Source organism: Halichoerus grypus, chromosome 2 (assembly GCF_964656455.1).
Source record: "Halichoerus grypus chromosome 2, mHalGry1.hap1.1, whole genome shotgun sequence".
NCBI classification, from domain to species: domain Eukaryota; kingdom Metazoa; phylum Chordata; class Mammalia; order Carnivora; family Phocidae; genus Halichoerus; species Halichoerus grypus.
In genome coordinates, this window is record NC_135713.1 from 11,245,859 (window position 1) to 11,268,577 (window position 22,719).

Sequence of the window (22,719 nt, forward strand, 5' to 3'; positions counted from 1 at the left end):
AATTGTTCCTTTCCAGTATGCATTACAGTAGTTTCATCGTCCATTAAAAAAAAAAAAAAATCAATCTGGTTTCTGTCTCTATTGTTTTCCCCAGCATTGGTTCCTTTAACCTCTGACATCCACCCCTTCTGCTCACTCCTCTTGTAGCCACGTCAAAAACGTTTTGTACTTGATTCTGGTTTGACACAGAACTTCCATAAAGCTGGGTGTCACCCATTCTCCATTTCCTTTGGTTTTCCCAGCCCCCCCATCACCCTCCCCATTCTCAACGTTTTGGTGGATTAAGGACAAGAGGAGCTGTGAGTCAGGAATCTCATTTTACAGACGAGAAGACTTGTGCCCCCAGGAGTTCAGAGGCTTGCCCCACTCGCCTCTGGGACTGTTTCCATGAGCTCTCTGTTCATTCAACAACTATTCTGGAGCCCGCTCTACGTGCCAGTGCGAGCCCCGTGCCCAAGTCACCCGTTTCTGCGGGCGAGATCGGTAATAAAGAGCTCGAGCGCTCGGAGGACGGTGCTTGCGGCAGGAAAGGTCCGCCCCAGCTGGTGTGAGCGTTCCTGCTCCTCCCAGGTTAGAACTGCCCCTGCGGAGCACAGGGAGCGCAGCTGTGCCTTCACGCCGCCGCCCACCGGCTCTCAGCGCGTCCGGCCGTCGGGCGAGGCCCCGCCCCTCCCGCCAAGCCCCGCCCACCCGCCGAGCACACGCTCGGGCCCCTGACGATGTGCGCCGGAAATTCCCGAAGCCCCTCTTTTTTTTTCCTTCCTCTCCTTTCCCTGCTCTCCCTTTTCCTTTCACCCGGGTTCCCTCGGCCGTGATTTCCCCCTCCCCCTCCTTCCTTCCCCATTTGAAATCAAGATGGAGGCTCGCGGCTCCCGCCGGCGCCCGTGATCCCGGAGCTCCTGCCGGCCACGGGCCCCCGCCCTTGCGACTGCGTGTCCCGCGCGGCGCGCGCTGCTGCCCGCGCTCCGGCCGGCGCCGCCGAGGCCGTGGCTCCGCGTCCCCGCCCCGCGGCCCGCTCGCGGCTACCGGGCGGAGTCCTCGTCTATGTGGGCGCGCTCCCCTGGCCGAGCCGCCGCCGCCGCCGCCCGCTGCCGCCCCGGGGCTCTGCGTCCGCGCGTCGGGCGCGGGCAGCTGGGTGCTCGGCGCCGCCAGGCCCGGCGCGGAGCGGGCGGCACGCGGCGCTAAGGGTGCGGGGCCCGAGCCGGGCGCGGCCGCGGGCGCCGCCGCAGCCATGAGCGGCAGCAGCGGCGGCGCCGCCGCCCCCGCCGCGTCCTCCGGCCCCGCCGCCACGACCAGCGCGGCGGGCTCGGGCTGCGGGGGCGGCGCGGGCGAGGGGGCCGAGGAGGCTGCCAAGGACCTGGCCGACATCGCGGCCTTCTTCCGATCCGGTGAGTGCAACTGCGGCGCTGCCCGCGCTCTCGGCCAAGCCCGCCGTGGAGGCGCGGTCCGGGAGTCCCGGCGCGCCCGGTGCCCGCCAGTCCTTCGGGCCCGGCGCGCTCTGGCCCGGGCTACTGCACCCCCACGCCGGGTCTCCCGGACCTACACCCGCGTGTCCCGCGGGCCGTGGCTCGGCCCGGACGCCGTGGACTCGCCCTTCCCTGCGCCCGCCCCTCGTTCCAGGGTAAAATCTAACCGTCACCCGTCCCCGGCGGCCACCGCTCTACGGGTTGGGGCGCCGGCTCTTTGTCTCTTTCGCGGGAGAGCCGAAGAATCGGCTGCGGGGACGGTGAGGGCGGAGGCCCCTGGCCCGGACGGGAGTGGCGGGGCTGGACCCGGGAAAGCGGCTCTCATCTGGGTTGGTCTCAGTGGCCGATTTGTGCCTGGCCCCTCCTCGACCCCATTAGCAGCCGGGTATCTTTGCTCGGTTCTCTAGCCTGTCACGTCCCCGGCCTCTGTCTACGCTTCTGTGAAACGGGGCAGCCATGGCACCCGCTGCCCAGGGAGGGGGGAGGTGAAGCGCGGCCGGCCGGGGGGCTGGTGAGCCATTGTCTCCGGGGGCGGCCCGGGTGGGACATCTGCGAACGCGGTGGCCCAGGAGGACGGCGCGCGGCGAGCGCTCGCGGGGCACTGCCTGGGTGGCTTGGAGGTGGAGGCCGTGCCAGGTGGCCCGGTGTCTCTCTGGCGAGGAGGGGTGCCCGCGGGAGAGGTGAGCTTGGCGGCCAGCCCGCGGGGAGAAGGCGTGGGGGGCGTGACGGGGCGTCCCCGGGACCCCCGTGGCGGCACCTACCGCCCGGGCCCAGATCCCGCGTGAGTCGAGCCCGCGCCCCCGCGCCCCCGCGCCCCTCCTCTCCCCCCGCCTAGTCCGGTCTGCTAGCGCGCCCGGGCGTCGGCGGAGGAGCAGGCGGCGGCGGCGGCGGCGGCGGCGGCGGCGGCGGCTTCGGCGGCTTCGGGGGGCCCGCAGCCCGGAGCGCATGCCGAGCGGGCCAGCGCGGGGCGGGGAGGATGCAGACTCGGCGCTGGAGAGCCGAGGAGGGCAGGCCAGGTCCGCGGCCGGGCCGGGGCGGTTGAGCGGAGGGCGTGTGCTGAGTGCTGGTGGCAGCCCCGGGGAGGACGGTGGGGCTGGGACGTCGGGGGAACGGCCTGTGATGGGGCGCGCGCCGGGGGCCGGCGGCTCACGTTTCTTCGTGGCCCCTTTCAAATCCGGGAATCCGGGTCACAAGGAGCAGTTGGCTGCGGGAGGGCGATGGCAGAAGTTAGCAGTGTCAGTAGGTACCTGGTTTAGTACTGTCTTCCCCTCGCTTTCTTCATCTTTGCAAGCGGGGTTATTTTTGAGTCATTTTAACAGATTGGATGTGGCTAGGAGTGACATACGCCGACTCTACTGTGTCAGCTTGGGGTTAATACACTTCCTAGTGCCCCCTCTCCGCGTGAGGTCCTCGCAGAAAGCAACGGTTTAGGAAAACATCATCTCCTTCAAATGAAAGCCTTTTTTGGGGGGATGTGTGCAGCTAGCCCGATAGAGCAGCCTCATCTTACCTCTTAATAGCAGAACTGGGACGTCTTCCCTTCATGCCCTGAAGCTAAAGTCTAGCCTGTCTTTTCTCTGTCTCTACCACCTGTCACAGAATAATAGATTCTGTGCAGAATTCGGCTTCTCTCTGTTAGAAAGGCTCCTGTGCCCTGGAGATGGAATTTTTGGTGCTTGTGAGACCAGACTTTCTTACATCTTTATTATGCACAGTCGAGAAATTACTTCTTTTGCTCAGAAGAGCCCAAAACACATCAGGTTGGACTGGATGCCTGCAGAAAACTGGCTCCCTGTCAGTGTAGCTCTTCCCAGGATTTATCTGAGGAGCTAAGTCTGGTGGTGGCCGTGCCTAATGCCGATGCCGGTGCTTGCTTCCATGCCCTGGCTCTTGTTCATGCTCAGTTTTGGGCAAAAGCAGGCAGTGCTCTCACTGGTTTGCTCCTTTCTTCCACCCTCCAAAATGATGTGACAAACCATGCTTTTAGTTCTTTCATTTGGAATCAGGAGCCAGAGTGGATTTTAAGTAGCAGCAATTGCACTGTCCCATCCCAGGGGTAGTCTGGAACATCTTTTTAAAGTGTTTTTCCCTCCTTTGGGCAGCTCTGAATCCCTGACCTAGATCTTGGCTGCAGCATCTAGGACAGTGATGTCTAGCAGAGGGTAGAGAGGGACCATTCAGTTGGATTTGTGGGGGTGGGGTGGGCGTTTGTACAGTCAGGACAGATGAAGCAGGAGGAATGTGGGAAGGGACCTCACCTGGTAGAGTGGCTCAGGCAGGGGAGCCTCCTCCGCGACTTTGATTGAATATGGATGGCTGAATGGAGAGGCCAAGCCCATCAGTAAAATCTGACATTCTTTTCTAAGGTGTAGAAACACAGAAAAATGGTTCTCATTGACTGCAGTGGACAAATTAGGGTGTGAACATTTTTCCAGAAAGAGCCTGGCACAACATTGCCAACGTGTCTTAGACAAAGCATTTCTGTTGGTTGCCTTTCTTTTGTCAGCCTTGGAACTGTTTGCTTGGCTACCTTATTTTCTTTCGTTCTTTTTATTCCTTCCCAGTCCTGCATTAAATTTTAACTTTGTAGTCATGGATTGAAAACTGGTACCCATGGTAGGATGAAAGAAGGAGAAAGACTTCAGCTTAATAGAACTTTTTAAACAATTAGAGCAGTTCAGGAATAGAATGGGTTGCCATGTGATTTTTCCATTACTGAAGTGTCAAGTAGGGCCGCTGCCACCTGCCAGAGTTGAGTTGGGTGCTGAGGTTAGGACTTTTGCATTTGGAGAGGCGTGGGGGGGAATGGCTCAGGGGCTGTTTCCCTCTCTCAGATTCTGTGGTTCCTGCTAAGCCCCCAGCACTTAATGGTTATTCTCCACTTTTCTTTGGGTAATTCATGGCTCCAGAGCAGTGATTGCCCTTTGCCTTAGCTTGGTGGCACCCAGAGTCCACCTCGCTCAAGGTCTTACCTTGTATGTTGTTATTCCATTCCCCACTCAGGTCCTTGGCATGGAAACTACCTATCCATTCTGACAGTCCTGATTCTCCTTATTATAAACCTGGCACCAGCAGGCGGGTCAATTAGTGTCAAATTGGATTGAGCAGAAGTAGGTGGTGATGGTGTGTTAAAGGGCAGCCGAGATTTTCTGCGTATTTGTGTATTTCAAACTTCATTTTTCTCCTTTGCACAGACCTCAGCTCCAGAAAAGATAAAGCAGATTTTAAAAGGAAAAAAAAAGGGGGGGGGGAAATCACAGATATGAGTTAGTTCAGGTGTTTTTTTTTTCTTTTTTTTTCCCAGAAAAGGAATCAGGCTTCTAAGGCGATTGAGTGCCTTGCTCAGAGTGGAACTCTGGTAGAGGTGGGGTCAGGGCCGGGAAGTCCTGTCTCCCCCACTCTGTCTCCCCCCGCCCCCCCAACTCTTCCTGGAGGCCTCTAATGGCCAGGACTTTGCTTACATTAGTTCTCAACCCTACTGGGACCAATCACTTTTATTGCCAATCTATTTTGGGGCTCTGTTCTTGTGGCAATAAATCATTCTTTCAGAGCTCTCTATTTAACCTTGCAAGTGTGTGTGTGTGTGGGGGGGTGCTTACATAAATGCATTATTTTTAACCTGCCTGGCATGTTTTAGGTTGGCATTAGATGAATGTGCAGAGAATAAAGGTTTGTGGTTATTCTGAAGCGTCACGGCCCATCGTGTTGGGTTTCTTTCATTATTAGATCTTATTCTGGACTCCTGGCTACAGCCTTTCTTTCCAGTGGAATATATGAAGAGAATTGAGTCTGTTACTGAGCGACAGAGCAGCATGCATGTCTTTCTGTGTTTTGATATGATTTCATATTTCTGTGTTTTGATATGAAGCTTTTCTTTATATTTATGCTTCTAATACTACATAAGTGGAGGCCTTAAGCTGGCCTGCAAGTTTGCCATGCTACATCTGCATATATTTAGAAGTCTGGCAGCTTTGCTCTTTATGAGCACCAATAATTATTGTTTTACAAATTTCTTGTTACCCTCAATATTTTGAAAAAGGGAGTTGAATAAAATGTAATTTGAGAGTGAATGTCAGTTTCTCCTTTTTCTGTGGCAGTGAGGCTCAGTTTTAGAAGAAAGTAGAGAGATAGTTAAAAATAATCCTGTGACTTTCAAGAAATCAAAGAGCAGTAAAACAGTCATTCAAAGAAACTTTTCATTGAGACCTTGTAAATTGACTTATTGACACGGGATATTGTATTTTTCCCTTTGCAGTTTAACTGTCCCAAGATTCAAATGAAGATTTAAATGAAGCCATTTAATGATTTAAATGATTCACCAAGATATAAGTGACACAGGTGGTTCTGTTCAGAATGAAGCCTGTGGTTTAAATATATTCCTCAAATGCATACTAAAAATAAGTGATTAGGATGGTCTTTCTAGACCTTTTAAATGTTATGATAAATTTGGGGTTTGTTTCTAACTGAAAGTGCAAGATGTATTTGAAGCTGCCATAATGTAAATCATCTGTATCTGATACTTATTTTAAGTTTATTTACTTGATTCCTCTACTGAGAAAATAAAATTTTATCTCATATCCTTGGCAGAATTCCAGAGAAAAGTCAAATTCTTAATCAATAGCCACACTTTACTGCCTAGTAAAAATCACTTCTGTTGATAGGGATGAATTGTGTTTAACTATAAAAAGCAGTCTTAACAACCGCCTTCATTCCTCCTCAATTTTATAATGAATTGGTTTTTATTTCCTTAAGTGCATTGTCTTCACAGATTTTAGTACCGCTGGGTAGGAACAGTAGCTCCTCCGTGGTCAGTGAAGAAGTGGATTTGAGGGAGAATCCCAGTGCGTTCTGGGGGAAGGTGGTGGCTCGTTCTGCTGTTCCTTCTCTTTCTTCCTTTCCCAAGTGTTCAGCTGAGTGGACTTGGGTGAACTGCCAGGGGTGACTGTGTTAGTTGCCTTGTGGATGAAGAATGCGGTCTTTTATATCTTCTCCTTGCTTCTCAGTCCTGTTGAAGCTGATTGCAGGCAGTGATCCGGGTGGGCCCACAGTTGGAGAGAGGGGTAGGAGAGATTAGATAGTGAGACGGAGTATTCTCTCGTCCTGAGGCAGATTCTGCTGATGAGCTGTTTAGCAGAGCAGTGTGCAAGGGAATGAGCATGGATGGGGAGTCTGCTCAGTGACCCTGGCATTTAGGAATTCTGGCTGGTGTGTTCTTCAGCTGGAGCCACTCTGGGGATTCCTATCGCAGTACCTCTTAACTGAGGGGAAAGGACCAAAAAGGAGAAAAGAAGGTAGAGATTGGGACAAGGCCCTGCAAGGCATTGGTTTGCTGCTGCCTTCCCATCTGCCCTCTCCCCACCGTGTCTGGGCCTCCTGTGCCCATGGTGGAGGCCTTTCCTCTTGGGACCTTTGCTTCCTCACTCGCCACAGTTTCCAGCCCCTGCAAGGCCCCGATTTCACTCCATCCCTGCCAGTTTATGAAGAGAAAAAGGAGGTATCTGGCTAGAATTTCCAGTATCGTCTCCCAACTTTTTGACATTATTGAGCCTTACCTGCAGACATTCTTGTTTATGGGAAATTCTTGCTCTCCTGTTCAGTGGTTGGCAAGTGAGTAAGTACTCATTTTCACTTCTCATTCACTCGTGGGGACATTTAATTTGCTTAGTGACCAGTTGTTACCTTAATTTCCTCTTTTTTGTTCCTCTCCATATAAGGAAGCCCCTCAAAACCCAAATTATTAACCACCTGCCCTCTGGGAAAGGCTGTATGACCAGGGCAGGAGAGCAAGTGTGTGCAGACTTCCCAAGCATGAGGCATGGATTGTTAAGCTGGAGAAAGGGTATAGCTTCTGGGGTTTTGTCAGTGTGACTCTCTAATATTTGGTCTAATGCCAGATGTACTGTGGAAATAAAGAACTTCGTTTTGGTGATAAATATACTTGCCTTTTAGATTACTGACTATTTTAATTAGCCACATGTCTACTCTTGTCTGGTTGGTGAGGAATGTGGAGAAATCTGTAGAGCAAATCTTGTATTTTGTAAGCATTACTCTGTTTGGGCTTTGTCATAAATTAGTACCTTTTAGTGGTTAGGCTGACAGAGAAAGCTTTAATGAAGATGTTAGTCGAAGTGAAGAATAGATTCTAGGTCTAGGGTACTTTGGGTTAGTGGTGTTCATGTGAGTTAATCAGGCTTATTTTCTTAACAGTCTGTAGTCCTGTCATGGACAGTGATGAATTGTACTTGGTTTTTCTTTAGGAGGGGTTTCTGTAGGATCCTGCCAGTTTTGTGAACCCTCCCCTCTTTCCCTGCAGTTCCAGAAAAGAAGTACATGGTATGCTGCTCTGTTCGTTTGTTTGTTTGTTTGTTTGTTTGTTTGTTTATTTATTTATTTATTTATTTATTTTCACAGAGAGAGAGATAGTGAGAACAGGAACACAAGCAGGGGGAGCGGCAGAGGGAGAGGCAGGCTCCCCGCTGAGCAGGGAGCCCGATTTGGGGCTTGATCCCAGGATCCTGGGATCAGGACCTGAGCCGAAGGCAGACGCTTAAAGGCTGAGCCCCCCAGGCGCCCCTGCTGCTCTGTTCTTGTCCTGCTGCTTGGGAGGGCTGGAGGGCCTCTGCGGTCTGATGTGGCTGTTTAGCATTAAAACAATGTAGGTGTGAACAGATAAACTGGTGCATCCATTCAGTTAATGCTGAGTAAAGGAAGCCAGTCTCAAAAGGCTACACACTGATTCCATTCTCAAAAGGAACAGTGACAGAGAACAGATAGATTGGTTGCCAGGAATTAGGGTTCGAGAGGGCATGACTACAGAGGGTCAGTATGAGGGGCATTTTGGGGGATGATGGAACTGTTTTGTATTTTGGCTTTGATGCTTCTATGTCTTAAACTTCATAGAACATCACCCCCCCATCAGTTTTATTGTGTGTTAATTTAAAACATACCATTAAAAAAAAAAAGGGCTAATAGCAAACTGAGAGTAACCATTTGTTATAAATCAAAGAATTTTATACGTGCAAGAAAAAAAGGGCTTCCTCAAATCAGTAAGACAATCCATAAGGAAAACAGGCAAACAGATAATTCAAAGAAGTACAACAAATAAATATCAGCTCCACTAGTAATCAAGGATATGTAAATAGTTTTAAAACAAAACCAATATCCAATATAAGTTATTTCTTTAGGTAAACTAGAACAAAACTGAGTTATTTTGGAAAGATTTTCTGTTGATTTGAAAGATAACAATAGTCACTCTGACTGCCAACGGGTGGAACCAAACTTCCTGTAATTTCTAGGGTAACTTCAAAGATAGTTATGGGGAAATAAAGATCCTTTCCTTGGGTTCTGTAAGAAGTGTTAACTTGAGGAATCCATATGGCATGGAAGTCAAAGTCTGCTGACTTAAGGAAGCCCTATCTTTAGATATGAACAGTCACCATTTTTCTTCAAATTTTCCCACTCTGGTGAGTTTTTGTCGCTGTCCAAATTGAAGAGTAGTACATGCAGGATGGTCTATACTGGGTGCTGAAGAAGGAATTCCTAGGGATAAGTTTCATTTGGGGGGAGACGGTGGTATTCCTGCATTTGTATCTTCGTGAGGTCATTTGCCTTCTGTTCTTGGGCCTTCCTGTATGTAATTGACTTCGCAGCTACCGATTTTACGGTATTGATGGTTAATGAAGGAATTTATAAAGTGTTAGTCCCCACATTTAAGATTCATAACCACAAAATAAAACTATTCTTGAACTTAAAACACCACCTCTGCAGGCCTGTGGGAGGGTACTCCTGGCTCACTGGGATTCGTAAAGCTTTACGTTTTTATACTTGCGTTTGCTTTTACTCAGTCCTTGTTCTGCATGACAGATGTGCTAGGATCTGCAGGAATAACATGTACATTTTATTAGTTTTTGGATAACTTTATTAGTTTAGTAAGGGCCCCAAAGGACAGTTCTTCTATTTATTCTGAAGGCACACACAGATATTGGGAAAAAAATACATTGACTAGAATGTTGTTATAAATATTTCTAACTAGTGTCACGTAGTGAAATCTCTGAAGTTTAAATTATTTAATATTTTGGCATCCAAATAACCGGAATAAATTTCTCATTAGCCAAGTATTAAACATACAGATGTTTCTTGTTTGTAGGTAGCTTTTTTACCCCCCTTTGATGTTGAGAAATTATTTCCAGTGCTCGCTGCTCTTTTCAGTACGGCGGTGATGGTAGTTGGCATGATGGGGACCGTACGAACTGAGAAGCCAGATTGCACAGAGGCAGAATACATTTCACACGTTTAGTTTAGAGTTACTTCACCTCCATCTAAATTTTGTTGCACTTGTCCTAATTTATCTTGGGTTCAGGAGCCTTGAGAACCAATGCTAATTTGATGGCTTCCACGCCATACATTTTCTTCATGTGACAGTTGAGTTCACGTGTCCCCTGACAGGTTGTCCGGGTGAGGGCAGCTCCTCACGGGAGAGGCTTCATGGCAGAGGCATTAAGTTTCAGCATTTTGTTAGCTGGCCTGTGTACTTGTTTCTTTCCCAATATTTAACTGCAGTCCTCGAGACACAGATTTTGCAGGGTTAACTGTTAGGCATTTCTCTCCTTTCTCCTGGCTGCACCTTGAACTCCCAGAAGGGATCAGCCCGTATGCGCGACGGCTCGTGCCTCCAGAACCAAATTGCTGGGACCCTTTGATTGTAAAACCTATGCAGGGTTGAGGCGGGATCACTGTAGACTTCCTGTGACAACTTCCTTGTGGATATGGGGCCATTTTTTGAAAACTAGGAAGATGGCAGACTTGAAGTGGTCCCCTGCCTCTTGCGGGCTCTCCTTGCTCTCTCTGTAATGTGAGTCTTTAGCAGCCGCTTCCTGACTGGTGTGAGGGGCCAGGACCCCCGGTCGTCAGGGGTCAGATAGCACCTTTGGAATTAGGCTTCATAAGAGAGTAAAATAAGTGCATCCAGAAAGCAATAACTTGCTTGTAAGGTCAGGGGATGATATTTAAAATACCATGTTTATTTTTTTCCTTCAAATACCGTTAATGCCAATCCTGTCCTTCAGGAAAACCTGGTCAAGTCTTTCTGCTGACTGTTCTCTCTACCACTAGCTGCACTGACCGCCATCTGAGTGTCTGATTCTAGAGACTGTGCAGGGGGTTTTATATACGTTTGCTTGTTTAAAATCACATCCTCCTGCCCCCGCCTCCCAAGTCCCCACTTCCAGCAGGTGGATGCTTCTGTGTTGGGGTAAGGATCTCAGCCTCTGGTGAGGTTGAATGACCTGCCCCAGTTTGTGCTGCTTCTAAGGGCCTGAGCTGGAATTTACGCCCGGGCTGCCAGACCACAAAGCCCCCGCATGCCCTTGCCCTCCCTAAAGGAGGGAGAGGGGAGAAAGGACCCTCACTCTGTACAACTTCCCATAGGATCCTGTGTTGTAATTTTCAAATCTTTAAAATTGAGTATGTATATCCTTGTGTGTTGATGACCGAAGCTGTAATTTACAAGTCACACAGCAAGCAAAGTTGAGAGAAAGACTCCAGGATATAGTCGGCCTTTTTTTTTTTTTTTTTCATGTTGGTCGGGGCCCTATAATTTAGTTTCTGTGCCGTTCCTCTTCTCACCTAATTACAAGTGATGTTCCTTTTTACATAAATAATCGTAGTAACCTAGCACTTCATCTGAGGCGTGTTGGCTGTGTGAGGTTTCCTGGCTCTCACCTGTCTCAGTCTTGGGAGGAATCCTGGTGGAAATGCTGGTCCTCTGTTTCCCTGGTTGTTGTGGACTTGGACTGAAGGGCTGGGTGGGAAATCTCTGGGGCTGTCAGGGTTGGCAGAGGGAATTGTGGGAGGGGCGCGGGGAGGCTGGCCAGGGAGGGAAGTTTGTCAGCCGGTTGCTGTGTCTGGCACGTTATAAAGATTACTGGGGCTTCCTGGGATGGGGAAGTGGGGAGCGGCCAGAGCTGCTCAGCTGCTCTTTTGGGGACAGTTTTATAAGGCGGGTGTGGTGACTCCTGCGTTCTCTCTGTATAGCTATTTTGGTGCAGCCTCTCATTTCTTTGCTGTTATTCATGGAAATGTGCACGTAGATGATGATGCGTTGTGGTCCTGGGGAATAGGATTATTTTCCACCGTTCTCTTTTAACAAGGTAACTCAGGTGTGTGTTTTAGATTCTTCTATCTGTGGGGTGCATTTCTGTCTATTACACCTCATCTGCCCCCTCACCATTGTAGCCTGATAGGATGGGATGCTTGGTCAGGTTTATCCCCACAGGGAACTCCCAGCATCATTTCCACACTGGGAATGTGTTCTGTTTTGTGTGTGTCTCAGTAACTCCATATCTCCCTTTGATTTTTAATAGTTCAGTCAGGCGATGATTGAAATGCTGGTGTCTTGAGTGTAGACATTATATAACCAGAAGGTGTGTTGCACTCTAAAAATCTACAGTTTTTATTTCCTTCTGGTTTGCCTAAAGAGTTTCTAAAAGTTTCAAGTTTTTTCATTTTTAATTCTTTTTTTTTTTTTTAAGATTTTATTTATTTGGGGGCACCTGGGTGGCTCAGTTGGTTGAGGCTTAGGCTCGGGTCTTGATTCCAGGGTCCTGGGATCAGGTTCTGCATCGGGCTCCCTGCTCAATTTGAGAGAGTGAGTGAGCGAAGCGCACGTGCGCGAGCACCAGCCAGAGGAGGGGCAGAGGGGGAGAGAGAAGCAGACTCCCCGCTGAGCAGGGAGCCCCACTTGGGACTCCATCCTAGGACCCCAGGATCATGATCTGAGGCGAAGGCAGACGCCTAATGGACTGAGCCACCCCCAGGTGCCCCAAATTCTTGTTTTTTTAAAAAGATGATTTGAGGGGCGCCTGGGCTCAGGTCATGGTCCCAGGGTCCTGGGATCGAGCCCCGCATCGGACTCCCTGCTTGGCGGGAAGCCTGCTTCTCCCTCTCCCACTCCCCCTGCTTGTGTTCCCTCTCTCGCTGTGTCTCTCTCTGTCAAATAAATAAAAATCTTTAAAAAAAGAAAGATTAGTTGATATTTGAGAGAGAGAGCATGCCCCTGAGCAGGGGGAGAGGCAGAGGGAGAGGGAGAAGCAGGCTCCCCACTGAGCAGGGAGCCCCGCCAGGACTCCATCCCAGCACCCTGAGAACATGACCTGAGCCAAGTCAGACGCTTAACGGACTGAGTCCCCCAGGCGCCCCTCTTTAATTGTTGTTTTTAAAAATTTCTAGAGTTAAAAAATAGGATTGGTTTGCTGTTTACTGTGAGATTATGGGTTACTCTTGACATGTTGTTATAGTTTATCTTTGATTTTTAAACCAACGAAGGAGGTACCAAGCTCGAATCCATTATCAACTTAAATTGAGATTTCACTGTATTATTTTTGGCTATGTAGTTGGTTCCTGTCTTCATAGTTGATTACATTTAAAGTTTGTTGGGTTTATTTGTGGGGGGGGGCAGGTAAGTCTGTTTCATTTTTGAATTCCTGTTCACAGAACAAGAATTCAGACTCAGATCCCCCAGCTGTTACTGTTTCCCCACACATGCATGTGTGTGCACGTCTTCCCTGCTCTCCTCTCTCCCTGTATGTGTGTGTGTGCGTTTTATATGCATATAAAATTTACATAGTATTTTGTTTCTGAAGCAGTTGAGAGTAAGTTGCAGAGGGGATCATGCCTTTACCTCTACATGTGGTTTGCTATGTATTTTCTAAGAGTGGTGACGGGTTTTCCCTACATGATGATCCAAATCAGGAAATTATGGTGGATACAGTAGTATTATGTAAATCTACTGACTTCAGTAAAATTTTACCAATTGTTCCAGAAATGTCCTTTTTGGCAGTTAAAAGAAAACTGATGGTCTGGCATTCCATCCAGGACCACAGACTGCGTTTAGTTGTTGTGTCTCGTAGGTTTTCTTTAATTTGGAACATTCCCCCAGTCTCTCTCGTTACCTTGGTGTTTTGCAGATTCCAGTCAGTTCTTCAGGTGGCCATCCCTCAGTGTGGGTTGTAGGGTTCCTCCTGACGAGATCCAAGTCGTGCATTTCTGGCAGAAGGTCCCAGAGCACCCTGCCAGGGACGCAGCTGTCGGTGGTCCCATGTGGGTCATTTGGTTCAGGTGGTGACTACCAGGTTTCTCCACTGAGTTTTTCCTTATAATTTATGTTTTGTGGGGAGATAATTTGAGACCATGTAAAATCCTGTTCCTTTTCTGACTTTCATTTGCTAGTTGTAGCATCTGTTGATATTTTTGCTGGAATCAATGATTATAGTGTTGGTTGTGAAATGGTGATTTTTCTAACTTCATTATTCCTTCTGTGTGTCCCTGGCTTTCTACCGTAAGGAAGAGATTTTCCTTCTGCCCTACTTATTTATTTATGTAAATATGTCCTCATGGATTTCTGTTTTATCCCATGGGTTATAATCCTTCGCTGTCATTATTTCGTTCGATGCTCAAATTTTCCAAGATTTGGCCAGTGGGAGTCCTTTCAGACTGGCTCCTTTATCTTTTGTGACTTGTCCCTGTCATTTTCTGAGCATTTTGTTATTTTCCGACACAATAAGATATTCCAGGCTTATGTTGTACTTTTCTTACTGCAGTCGTGCGACCAGCCATTTCTCATTTTAGCAGAAAAATGGTGTTTAGAAACAGTCTGGGCTTCAGTTTGTTCATTACTACAGGGGTTTCATTGCTTCTAGAACCTTTCGGTGGACAGAGCTAGGAAGGGCGTGTGTCTACGCACATGTGTATATGTGCACACACGCATATAATATGTCACATATGCACACGTGTCACTCTCTTTCTGCACCTGTCTAAAATAAAAACCATGAATTTATACTCATGCCTTCAGTTCCAGTCCACAGCCACAGCACTGCGATAAGTGAACCTCCATCTTCAAGTTTAAACTGTTCAAATCGGCAGTTAGTGGTCAGCTTTGCAGCTCAGAGCTTTGTCAGTTAATCATCCAAAGAAAACAGATGAAGTCACGCGCTGGAACCCCCCAGAGGCATGTTTAAGAGCTGCCAGACTCCATCAACAGCTCACTTTCTGGTGATGGTGAAGCACAAAATTGAAAAATAAGGAGTTGCCAAAAAAGAAAGGGAGATTAATTTCTGATAAGCACAGTTTCTGAAGATGACACCTGTTGTGGGAAAGACAGTTTATCGTCTTCATCGCAATGTACTAATTGCCGGAACAGAGGAAGAGAAAGGAAAGCATTGAGATGTAAAGAATGGATGCTGAGCTGTAAGAGATGGCGTGCGTAGGAACGTGAGGAGGAGAGGGATAGGTGGGATCTTTTCCTTGGAATCCAGCACATTCAGTGAGAAGGGGAAGAAGCAGGGTTCCCATGTTGGAGTAAGTCATGAGTCATGACTTGGGAGACTGTTGCTTGCTGCCCTTCAGTGACTAAATGTTTCTTCCCAGAAACCACCTGCAATAAATTTAACATGTCTACGTACTTTCTGCCTTAGTGTGGGTTTCCAGGAAGCAGGTCTGTGAGTAGTCAGTTCTAGAATCACGGAACAGTGGGTGCACATCTTAGGTTCCAGGCAGAGGAATTGCTCTTCAGTGTTTTTCTCCATTAAATGATGACAAAATGCCCTTGATTTTGGGAGATGGTCTTGATTTCATATATTATGTTCTGTATTTCCTATAAATGTCCTCATGTTTGTTTGATCATGTTCTGGAAAATTTGGCCTCTGTACTTCTGGAAGTCCTACAACTAGACATTTTAGCAAGAAAGAAGAATCATAATTTGCTTATTACTATTTTAAGGAGAGGCTTTTGATAATCAGAAAATTTGGAGAATAAAAGGTCATGCCTAGGGAGAGTGGGAATGACTGCTAATGGGTCAGGCATGCTGGGGAAAGTCCTAGGGTGATGAGGGTGTTCTGGAATTAGGTCGTGGTGATAGTTGTACAACATTGCGAATATACTAAAAACCACTGACTGGTATACTTTAAAAGGGTTAAAAGGGTGAATTTTGTAGTATGTAAGTTATATATCAATAAAAAAAGAAAAAGTCATGGCTAAGTTGGTAACACATTTCATATTCTTTTTTTTTTTTTTTTTTTTTTAAGATTTTATCTATTTATTAGAGAGCACATGCATGAGTCGGGGACAGAGGTGAAGAAGCAAACTCCCCTGCTGAGCAGGGAGCCTGATATGGGGCTCAATCCCAGGACCCTGAGATCATGACCTGCGCGGAAGGCAGATGCCTCACTGACTGAGCCATCCAGGCGCCTCCACATTTCATATTCTTAAACAGCTTTATTTTTGGGATGCTTACTATACACAAGCTATTTAATTTTCCTAGCCCCTTGCAAGGTAGATAGTGACATCTATTTGATACCTTTTAACTTACTCTTAGGGACAGACGGGAGGATGCCAAGTGCATAGTGACGTTTTTTCCAAAGTGGGTACCTGGGTGAACACAGGGTTAGCCTGCTAATGTTTTCTCCTGCTGTGCTGTGCATATCACCTTGAGTTCTTTGGCACCATTAGGGAGCTTTCTACTTCCTGTTTGTTTGGTTTGGTTTGGTTTTAAGGAGGGAAAACAAGGAAATCACTTTTGAAAGAGAGCCTTATGGGTAAGATATGATTGGACTTCCGTCATGATTTGATGGTATATTTGGTAATTTCTTAGGAAATTTTGGATGAACTATCATGGTGAAAGTTTTAGGGAGTTTCAGTCAGAAAGGAAAGGGCACCTTTTGCTTCCCCATGGATGGTGTATTTTGGGATAGCAAAGGGCACTCCTGACATGGTTCAAGCTGGGGGTACTTTAGTCTTTCTAATGAACATCCTGGGGAAGTTGAAGGGAGAGGCAGTGTTCTCCTGGGCTCCTACTGAAAATGATTTTAACATTAAAACTTGCAGCCGGGGTGCTCTTGCTAGTCTGAGTTCTGTATTCGTGGGCATCGGCATCGGCTCTGCTCACTCGCATGCACAACTGAGGCATGGATACGTGTTAGACTCTAAGACAGAAACTATGAATTTGCATAAAATCACATATGCTCTGCTGCAGTTTCCATTGTGCCTGTTTTAGAACTGAGTTGACACTTCATGCAGAGTATTTTAGCTTCACTTAAAAGGAGACTTCTCAGAAAGAAGAATTTGTGGGGCTTTGAAATTACTTGAGGATCCGGATGGTCAAACCACTGAAGACTTTTAAGAGGGCTCATTTGTTGTCACTGTTCGAAATGTACCAAAAAAAAATTAGAAAGTAGCCTTCTACCCTTGAACCACTGAAGACTTCTGTTCTTTTCTCCTGATTATATACATTAAAAACATGTAAAGCAGGTTGGGGTTTGGTCTGCTGTGTGGCATGCCTGCAAAGGGACCAGAGGTCTGGCAGAACAAGAGCCTTCCTGCTGGGCGGTGACCTTTTTATGGTGTTTGGTCTGTCATCTTTGTTTCCCAGTCTCAAATGCCTAGCTCAGAATTACTTAGCACTTGAAGTGGCTTTCATCTTCAAAGGACTTTATGGGCATTATTCAATATACATGGCACTGTGTAATGAGTGAGCTGTTTATCCTTTGAGCAGCATCAACATGCCAGGTGCCATACAGCTGGAGAAGACAAAAATAATATTCTGGCCAGTGGGAGTTTATATTCTAAAGAGGCAAGATGATTAGGCAGATTTTCTTTTTTGGCCTCTTTTAAAAATGTGCCGGGGAATAATACAGAAATTAAAATTATAAGAGGTGATCAACTAGCTCAAGTCTATCTAATTGGAATTGCTCTCAAGGTGAAAATGAAATCTGAGATGCTCTTAAAAAGACAGCATATTAGCTCTCATTTATCGACGTACGTGGTGTTTTCCCTGTGTCACAGATGAGGATTTGGTAAAGACTAGGGCAGAAACCATTCTCAATTCTCCATGACCTACACTCTTCTTTTTCTTTGCCTGGTCTAGAAAGGTGCTTTGGAACCAAGGCCATGCGTGAGTCACAGACAAGTGTTTCTGGGTTTCAGACCCCGTCAGCCCATCCAGGCTCGCTGGGCCAGCCTCAAGGGAAGCTTCGGCATGTCTTGCCCCTGTCAGCCTCTCTGGTCCCCGTTGGCCCCCCATTCTGTATCCGTGCTCTTGGACCTGTTTCTGTGTTGGGTGTTCCCTCTTTTTGGCTGCCTTACCTGGCCCAACTCAAGGATCACCTCCTTTGGGGAAACTGCCCTTGTCCCTCCTTTTCTGGCCTCAGTGGCTGTCAGGGTTGGCATGGCGCTTTGTGTAGACTGCATTCTGGTTCAGGTGTCTTTGGGTTGTGATAATTCCTTGTGAGTGTGAGTTGCTGGGCTGTCAGAGCACGAGGGACCCCAAGTAGAGGCATGGCAAACGCTTGTGATTTACACCTGTGGTTCTTCAACCTGGACTATAGCAGAATTGCCTGGAAAGCTGTTTTTTTTAAAGTTTTTTATTTTTTTATAGTAATCTCCACACCCAGCATGGGGCTTGAACTCACAACCCTAAGATCAAGAGTCAAATGCTTTTCCTATTGAACCAGCTAGGCACCCCACCCGGAAAGTTTTTTTAGAATCACAGAATCCCTAATCCCTGATTTAGTAGTTGTAGAATAGGGCCCTGGAATCTGTACTTTGCAAAAGTCCTGCTGGTAATTCAGGTGTACAGCCTGTGTAGGAACAGCTGAGTTATGCCAAGGCATAGATATCGGTTGTGGGTTATGGGGCCATGGCCAGTTCTGTAGAAGGTATGATGTGTGCAGTTTGCAGAATCATTTTATTTACATATCTGGAGGTAACAAAGTGAGTGTGGCCCATTTATGACAGAGACATCCTTCCTGAAGAAGATCCTGGTTCATTGAGGAGCTTGCCAACCAGTCTGCCTTTCTGCTATGTGAACAGACTAAAGGCACAATTAGCCCTCCAAACTTAAATTTGAAGTTACTGTGTTGCCATAGAGATGTTGTATAGTGTTGAAGGAGATTAGAGAAATCACATCGTAAATTATCAGAACAGATGGCTTGTAATCTAACACTCTTCTAGCCCATATTCTTTGTACTGACACTTGAGAACATTTAAAAATATCAGTTCTTACTTTGTTCTTTCACCTGTAAAAATGGCAGATTTCATACCAAGATTTAAAATGGGTGTAATATGTGTCACACAGGCAGTACACAATGGCAGTGATGGAAGGGGGGGAGAATATTTAAAGCGTTGTGGGAGTGGCTTCTCTACCTCTGCTTTTAGAACCCATGTGTAATTTGCTATGTTTTTCAGTTCCAGTTATAGATGTCATACTCTCCCTTATTATTTTGATAGTACCAGTCAGGGATAATTTTTATCTCCTGGCTTGATGGTAATCGAGTTGTGGTCTCAGAGCTTTGCTTACAAAGGAATAGTACAAGATCATGTAGATTCAGACAATATACTCACTTCCAAGTTGTTTTAGATGTGATCACATAGAGGGTATTTTCTGTAAGACATTTTTTTGAATTTTTTTTCTCTTTTCCTGTTTTAGTCTGTGGACTGATGTGCAACTCTTAGATTGTATCCCTTGTTAAGGACAATTATTCTTTGTCTCTTGTGGGAAACTGCAGCTTGACTGGCATTTGGCATCTCTCTCTCTCTCTCTCTCTCTCTCACACGCACACACACACAGTTGCTTATCATTTACATCGTGTAAATGACCAGGGTGGATATATACCTCACCTACCTCAAATTAATGGAATGATAATTCTATTAGAGTAGTTTAAAGATTCAGTAAAACTTACCTCGTTTTTTAGGTTCTTGTAGTTACACATATGTTCACATAATTTTTAGATTTCTTTATTCTCACGTTCTTATTCAGGAGTCTTAACAGGCTGCCCCTACATACATTTTCATGAGTCTCATTTTTCATGTGCCATACATTAGTAGTAACTTGCAAAGGAAATTAACAAGTAAGTTTTGCAGCTTCCAGACAATTCCTGACTTGCTTGTGTGTAAATACGTGTTTTAAACTGAGTCCAGACATTAATAGTACAGGGCACTTCTTTGAATTTTCCTCTGAGCGCTTTTTCACCAGCCTGTGCTGCTTGTATTGATGGCGGTTTCTGATGCCGCCCAGCAGTGGACACGTAGGCCCCTTGTGAACCAACTCCACTGGATGGAGCAGTTCCTTCTTTAGGATGAATCATTCAGATGACTTAAGTCCTTTGACCACCCCCAAGTCGGTGCTAGAAAGTAAAAAAAAAAAAAAAAAAGTGCTTGGTAATTATATCAAAAACATCAGAAAAACCATCTCATCAGAGGACTTGGAGCCATTACAGGAGTAAGGAAAAAAATGTGGGATGAAGCCTGACTTTCTTAGATAACCGTGGCATGCAGTTCATCAAGGTTGGCTCGACCTCCTGGGAACTCTTCCGCTGCACAGTGTGTTGGCACTGGCTTGAGTGATTTGGGATGATATTACCCAATTATCAAAGTGTGTGGCTTGAGGGGAGGTTATTTGGCTCTGGAAAACCACCTGCCATGGCGGAGAGATGAGACTGACAGTAGAATCTGCCCAGGATACGATTTGCCCCATGGGTAGAAAGGCTCCTGGTGTCAAAACCCAGGATCTTGTTTTCCTGAGATTGCTTCGGAGGGTTTGGACCATGACCTCCCAGCCGACTGGATTTGTAGAGTCCATGGGTAGCTTTCCATGAACCTATTTCTCATTAGTAGGGAAGTCAACTCTTTGTCTTTGGTTAGAGTTGGAATGAATCCTGTTTAGTCTCTCTCAGCGAACCACTGGTGTTGGTTTGTCTTTTTCCTCTTAATCATCTTCTAAAATTATTCTCTTGTCGGTTGCCTCTGCAGGAGGCATTTCCTCATTGGAGTGTCTGCATGGTTAAACCAAATTCAGCTTTTCACACGAAGGCCCAGGCCCTAAAGTGTCACTGTCATTTTGTCCATTGAATTGCTTATTAAATGCACTAAGGGCTTGTGAGGCCCTGAAACCATGGGCAGGAGAAGAAATTGGCCCTTTTCAGTTGGTCCTTGGATGTGCCGTGTTTGTGGAGTGAGTTGTCTCTCAGTAAAGGAAGGACATTCTCAAGAAAAACGAATGAAAGCAGTGCCCCCCTAAACTTCCTAGGAGCTATATTTTTATTGTATTCTTCTTGTTGACCATCCATCTTTTCTTTCTGAGGCTCTGTGTCTCTGTGTGCCCTTCACAGGGACTTTCCTCTGTTTAAGAGTGACTCACCCAGAGGTCATTCTTCAGCCTCAGCCCTTCCTAAACACAGCCCCACCTGCCCAGAAGTGGGCTTTTCAAAAAGGCCCCTGGACCCTATAAATAGCTGTCAGATGCCCTCATTCAGATTGTGAACTCTCACCACGAGGCTCTGGTTTTCTGGCTTCCGAAGCTAGTTAAGTCAGCTAGAATGGACGGTTGGTGGATGCGAGGGGCACACGCACTGATTCCAGACTTGTTAAAGGGACAAATGCCTTTCTTTACTAAGTGGGCTCCTTATCTTTCTCTTTTTAATCCCTCTTTTTCTCTTTTTTTTTTTTTTTTTTTTAAGATTTTATTTATTTATTTGAGACAGAGAGAATGAGAGAGAGAGAGCACATGAGAGGGGCGAGGGTCAGAGGGAGAAGCAGGCTCCCCGCCGAGCAGGGAGCCCGATGCGGGACTCGATCCAGAGACTCCAGGATCATGACCTGAGCCGAAGGCAGTCGCTTAACCAACTGAGCCACCCAGGTGCCCATTCCCTCTTTTTCTCAACTTCTTCCTTTTATCGTGCATTCCTCTCGTTTCCCTTCTTTGACCACTTAAGAGTAAACAGTGCCCCTCACAGCCATTGCTAGAGTGGAGGCTGGAGGCAGGCAGAGAAGAGTTTGATTTCTGGAGCGGGGATGCTCCCCGTGGAGAGTCTGGATTATGCACTGGCACCTAAATACAGTCTTAAACTGGGAGGAAAGCACCGCCCTGGAGGGCCCCCCTTTTCTCCTTTGCCCCAAGGCACAACGTCCTCTCTTGTCTGCTCCTTTGTCACAGTTTCATCTAATGGAAAATGCGCATTTTATGGTGATTCTAATAAACTTGGTTTAGCAGATAAACCTGATGGTTCTTATTTTGGGGGTAATTTAATCCCTTTCCCTAAACTGTGGTGTAGTATTCCTCATAATTCCATTGACTCACAGTGGCCCTAGCATCATAATTTCCCCTTGAGATTTTATTTTTTAAGCTGTAATTTACATCGAGGCTGAATCTAACTCATATGTGTATCCCCAGTGCCCAGCACAGTTGGTGCTTACTAGATGTTTGCTGAATGAATGAGAAAGTGAATGTTGCATCCCCATATCCGTAATAGTTACCGTGAAGTGGTAACTATTAAGTCAGCACATGGGGTAGAGGCCCAGACGTTCTTAGGGTGTCACATCCTCTCCAGTAGCAAATTGCGGGAGGAGGAGGAGGAGGAGGAGGAGGAGGAGGAAGAGAGCCCACACGTTCTTGCCGCTGGGGCGTGCTTGTGTGCTGGTGGAGTGTGGGCACGGGCAGCAACGGAGAAGGCCGTGTTCCTGCTTCTGCCCTCGGTCGGCCTGGTGCTGTTGACGTGGATAATTAGCGAGTCCTTGGGACCTCGGCTTCTTGTGCGGGGACTTGTCCTCCCGTGGAATCCCTGACTCCAGGCCGACTGCCCCCTGCGGATCCTGATCAGTATCTGCTGAAGGATTACTGGGCTTGACCAGTCACAGTGGAGGGTGAAGGGGCATCTTTTATCAGGTTTCCTTTGAGATTTTTTTTTTCTAAAGATTTTATTTATTTATTTGACAGAGACACAGCGAGAGAGGGAACACAAGCAGGGGGAGTGGGAGAGGGAAAAGCAGGCTTCCCGCTGAGCAGAGAGCCCGATGCGTGCTCGATCCCAGAACTCTGGGATCATGACCTGAGCCGAAGGCAGACGCTTAACGACTGAGCCACCCAGGCACCCAAGGTTTCCTTTGAGATTTAAGATCTAGTCGCCTCTGAGTGTTTTTCTTTTTCAGGAGTTGATTTCTCATTGAGTACATTGTGGAAAGGTCACGTTGGGGAAAGTGCATGGGTAAGATTTCCTCTTGGGAATGTAGGAGAGCTTTCCATAAGCCTATTAAGAGTGTTTCAGGTCCTCCTTGGTCTTCCTTTTTCCATACTTCACTTCCATTTCTAGGACCCCCCACCCCCTTTAAGGCTTTATTTACATCAATCTGAAAGCAGGCCACAGGGCCTTTTAAAATTATACACATCAATATGAGGCCAACCCAGTTTTTCATAAATAGGTCAACATGT

At 47.0% G+C, this 22,719-nt stretch overlaps 1 protein-coding gene across 11 annotated transcripts in view; it reads left to right on the forward strand.

The window, feature by feature from the left end:
* The first annotated feature begins 670 nt into the window (after window positions 1–670).
* The window catches only part of TRIO (trio Rho guanine nucleotide exchange factor), a 340,046-nt gene continuing 317,997 nt past the window's right edge, over window positions 671–22,719 (forward strand). For 3 of the 11 annotated variants that reach the window (XR_013445488.1, XM_078066577.1, XM_078066576.1), the window contains exon 1: window positions 1,170–1,388. Coding sequence is in view for 7 of the 11 variants with exons in the window: in XM_078066577.1 (XP_077922703.1) it covers window positions 1,232–1,388 (157 nt within the window). In the remaining 4 variants the exon portion in view is untranslated. Of the gene's footprint in view, window positions 1,389–1,599; window positions 1,622–1,705; window positions 1,727–2,123; window positions 2,147–22,719 lie in introns of those variants that run through there. The other 8 variants (XM_078066571.1, XM_078066573.1, XM_078066575.1 and 5 more) reach the window with 7 other exon arrangements.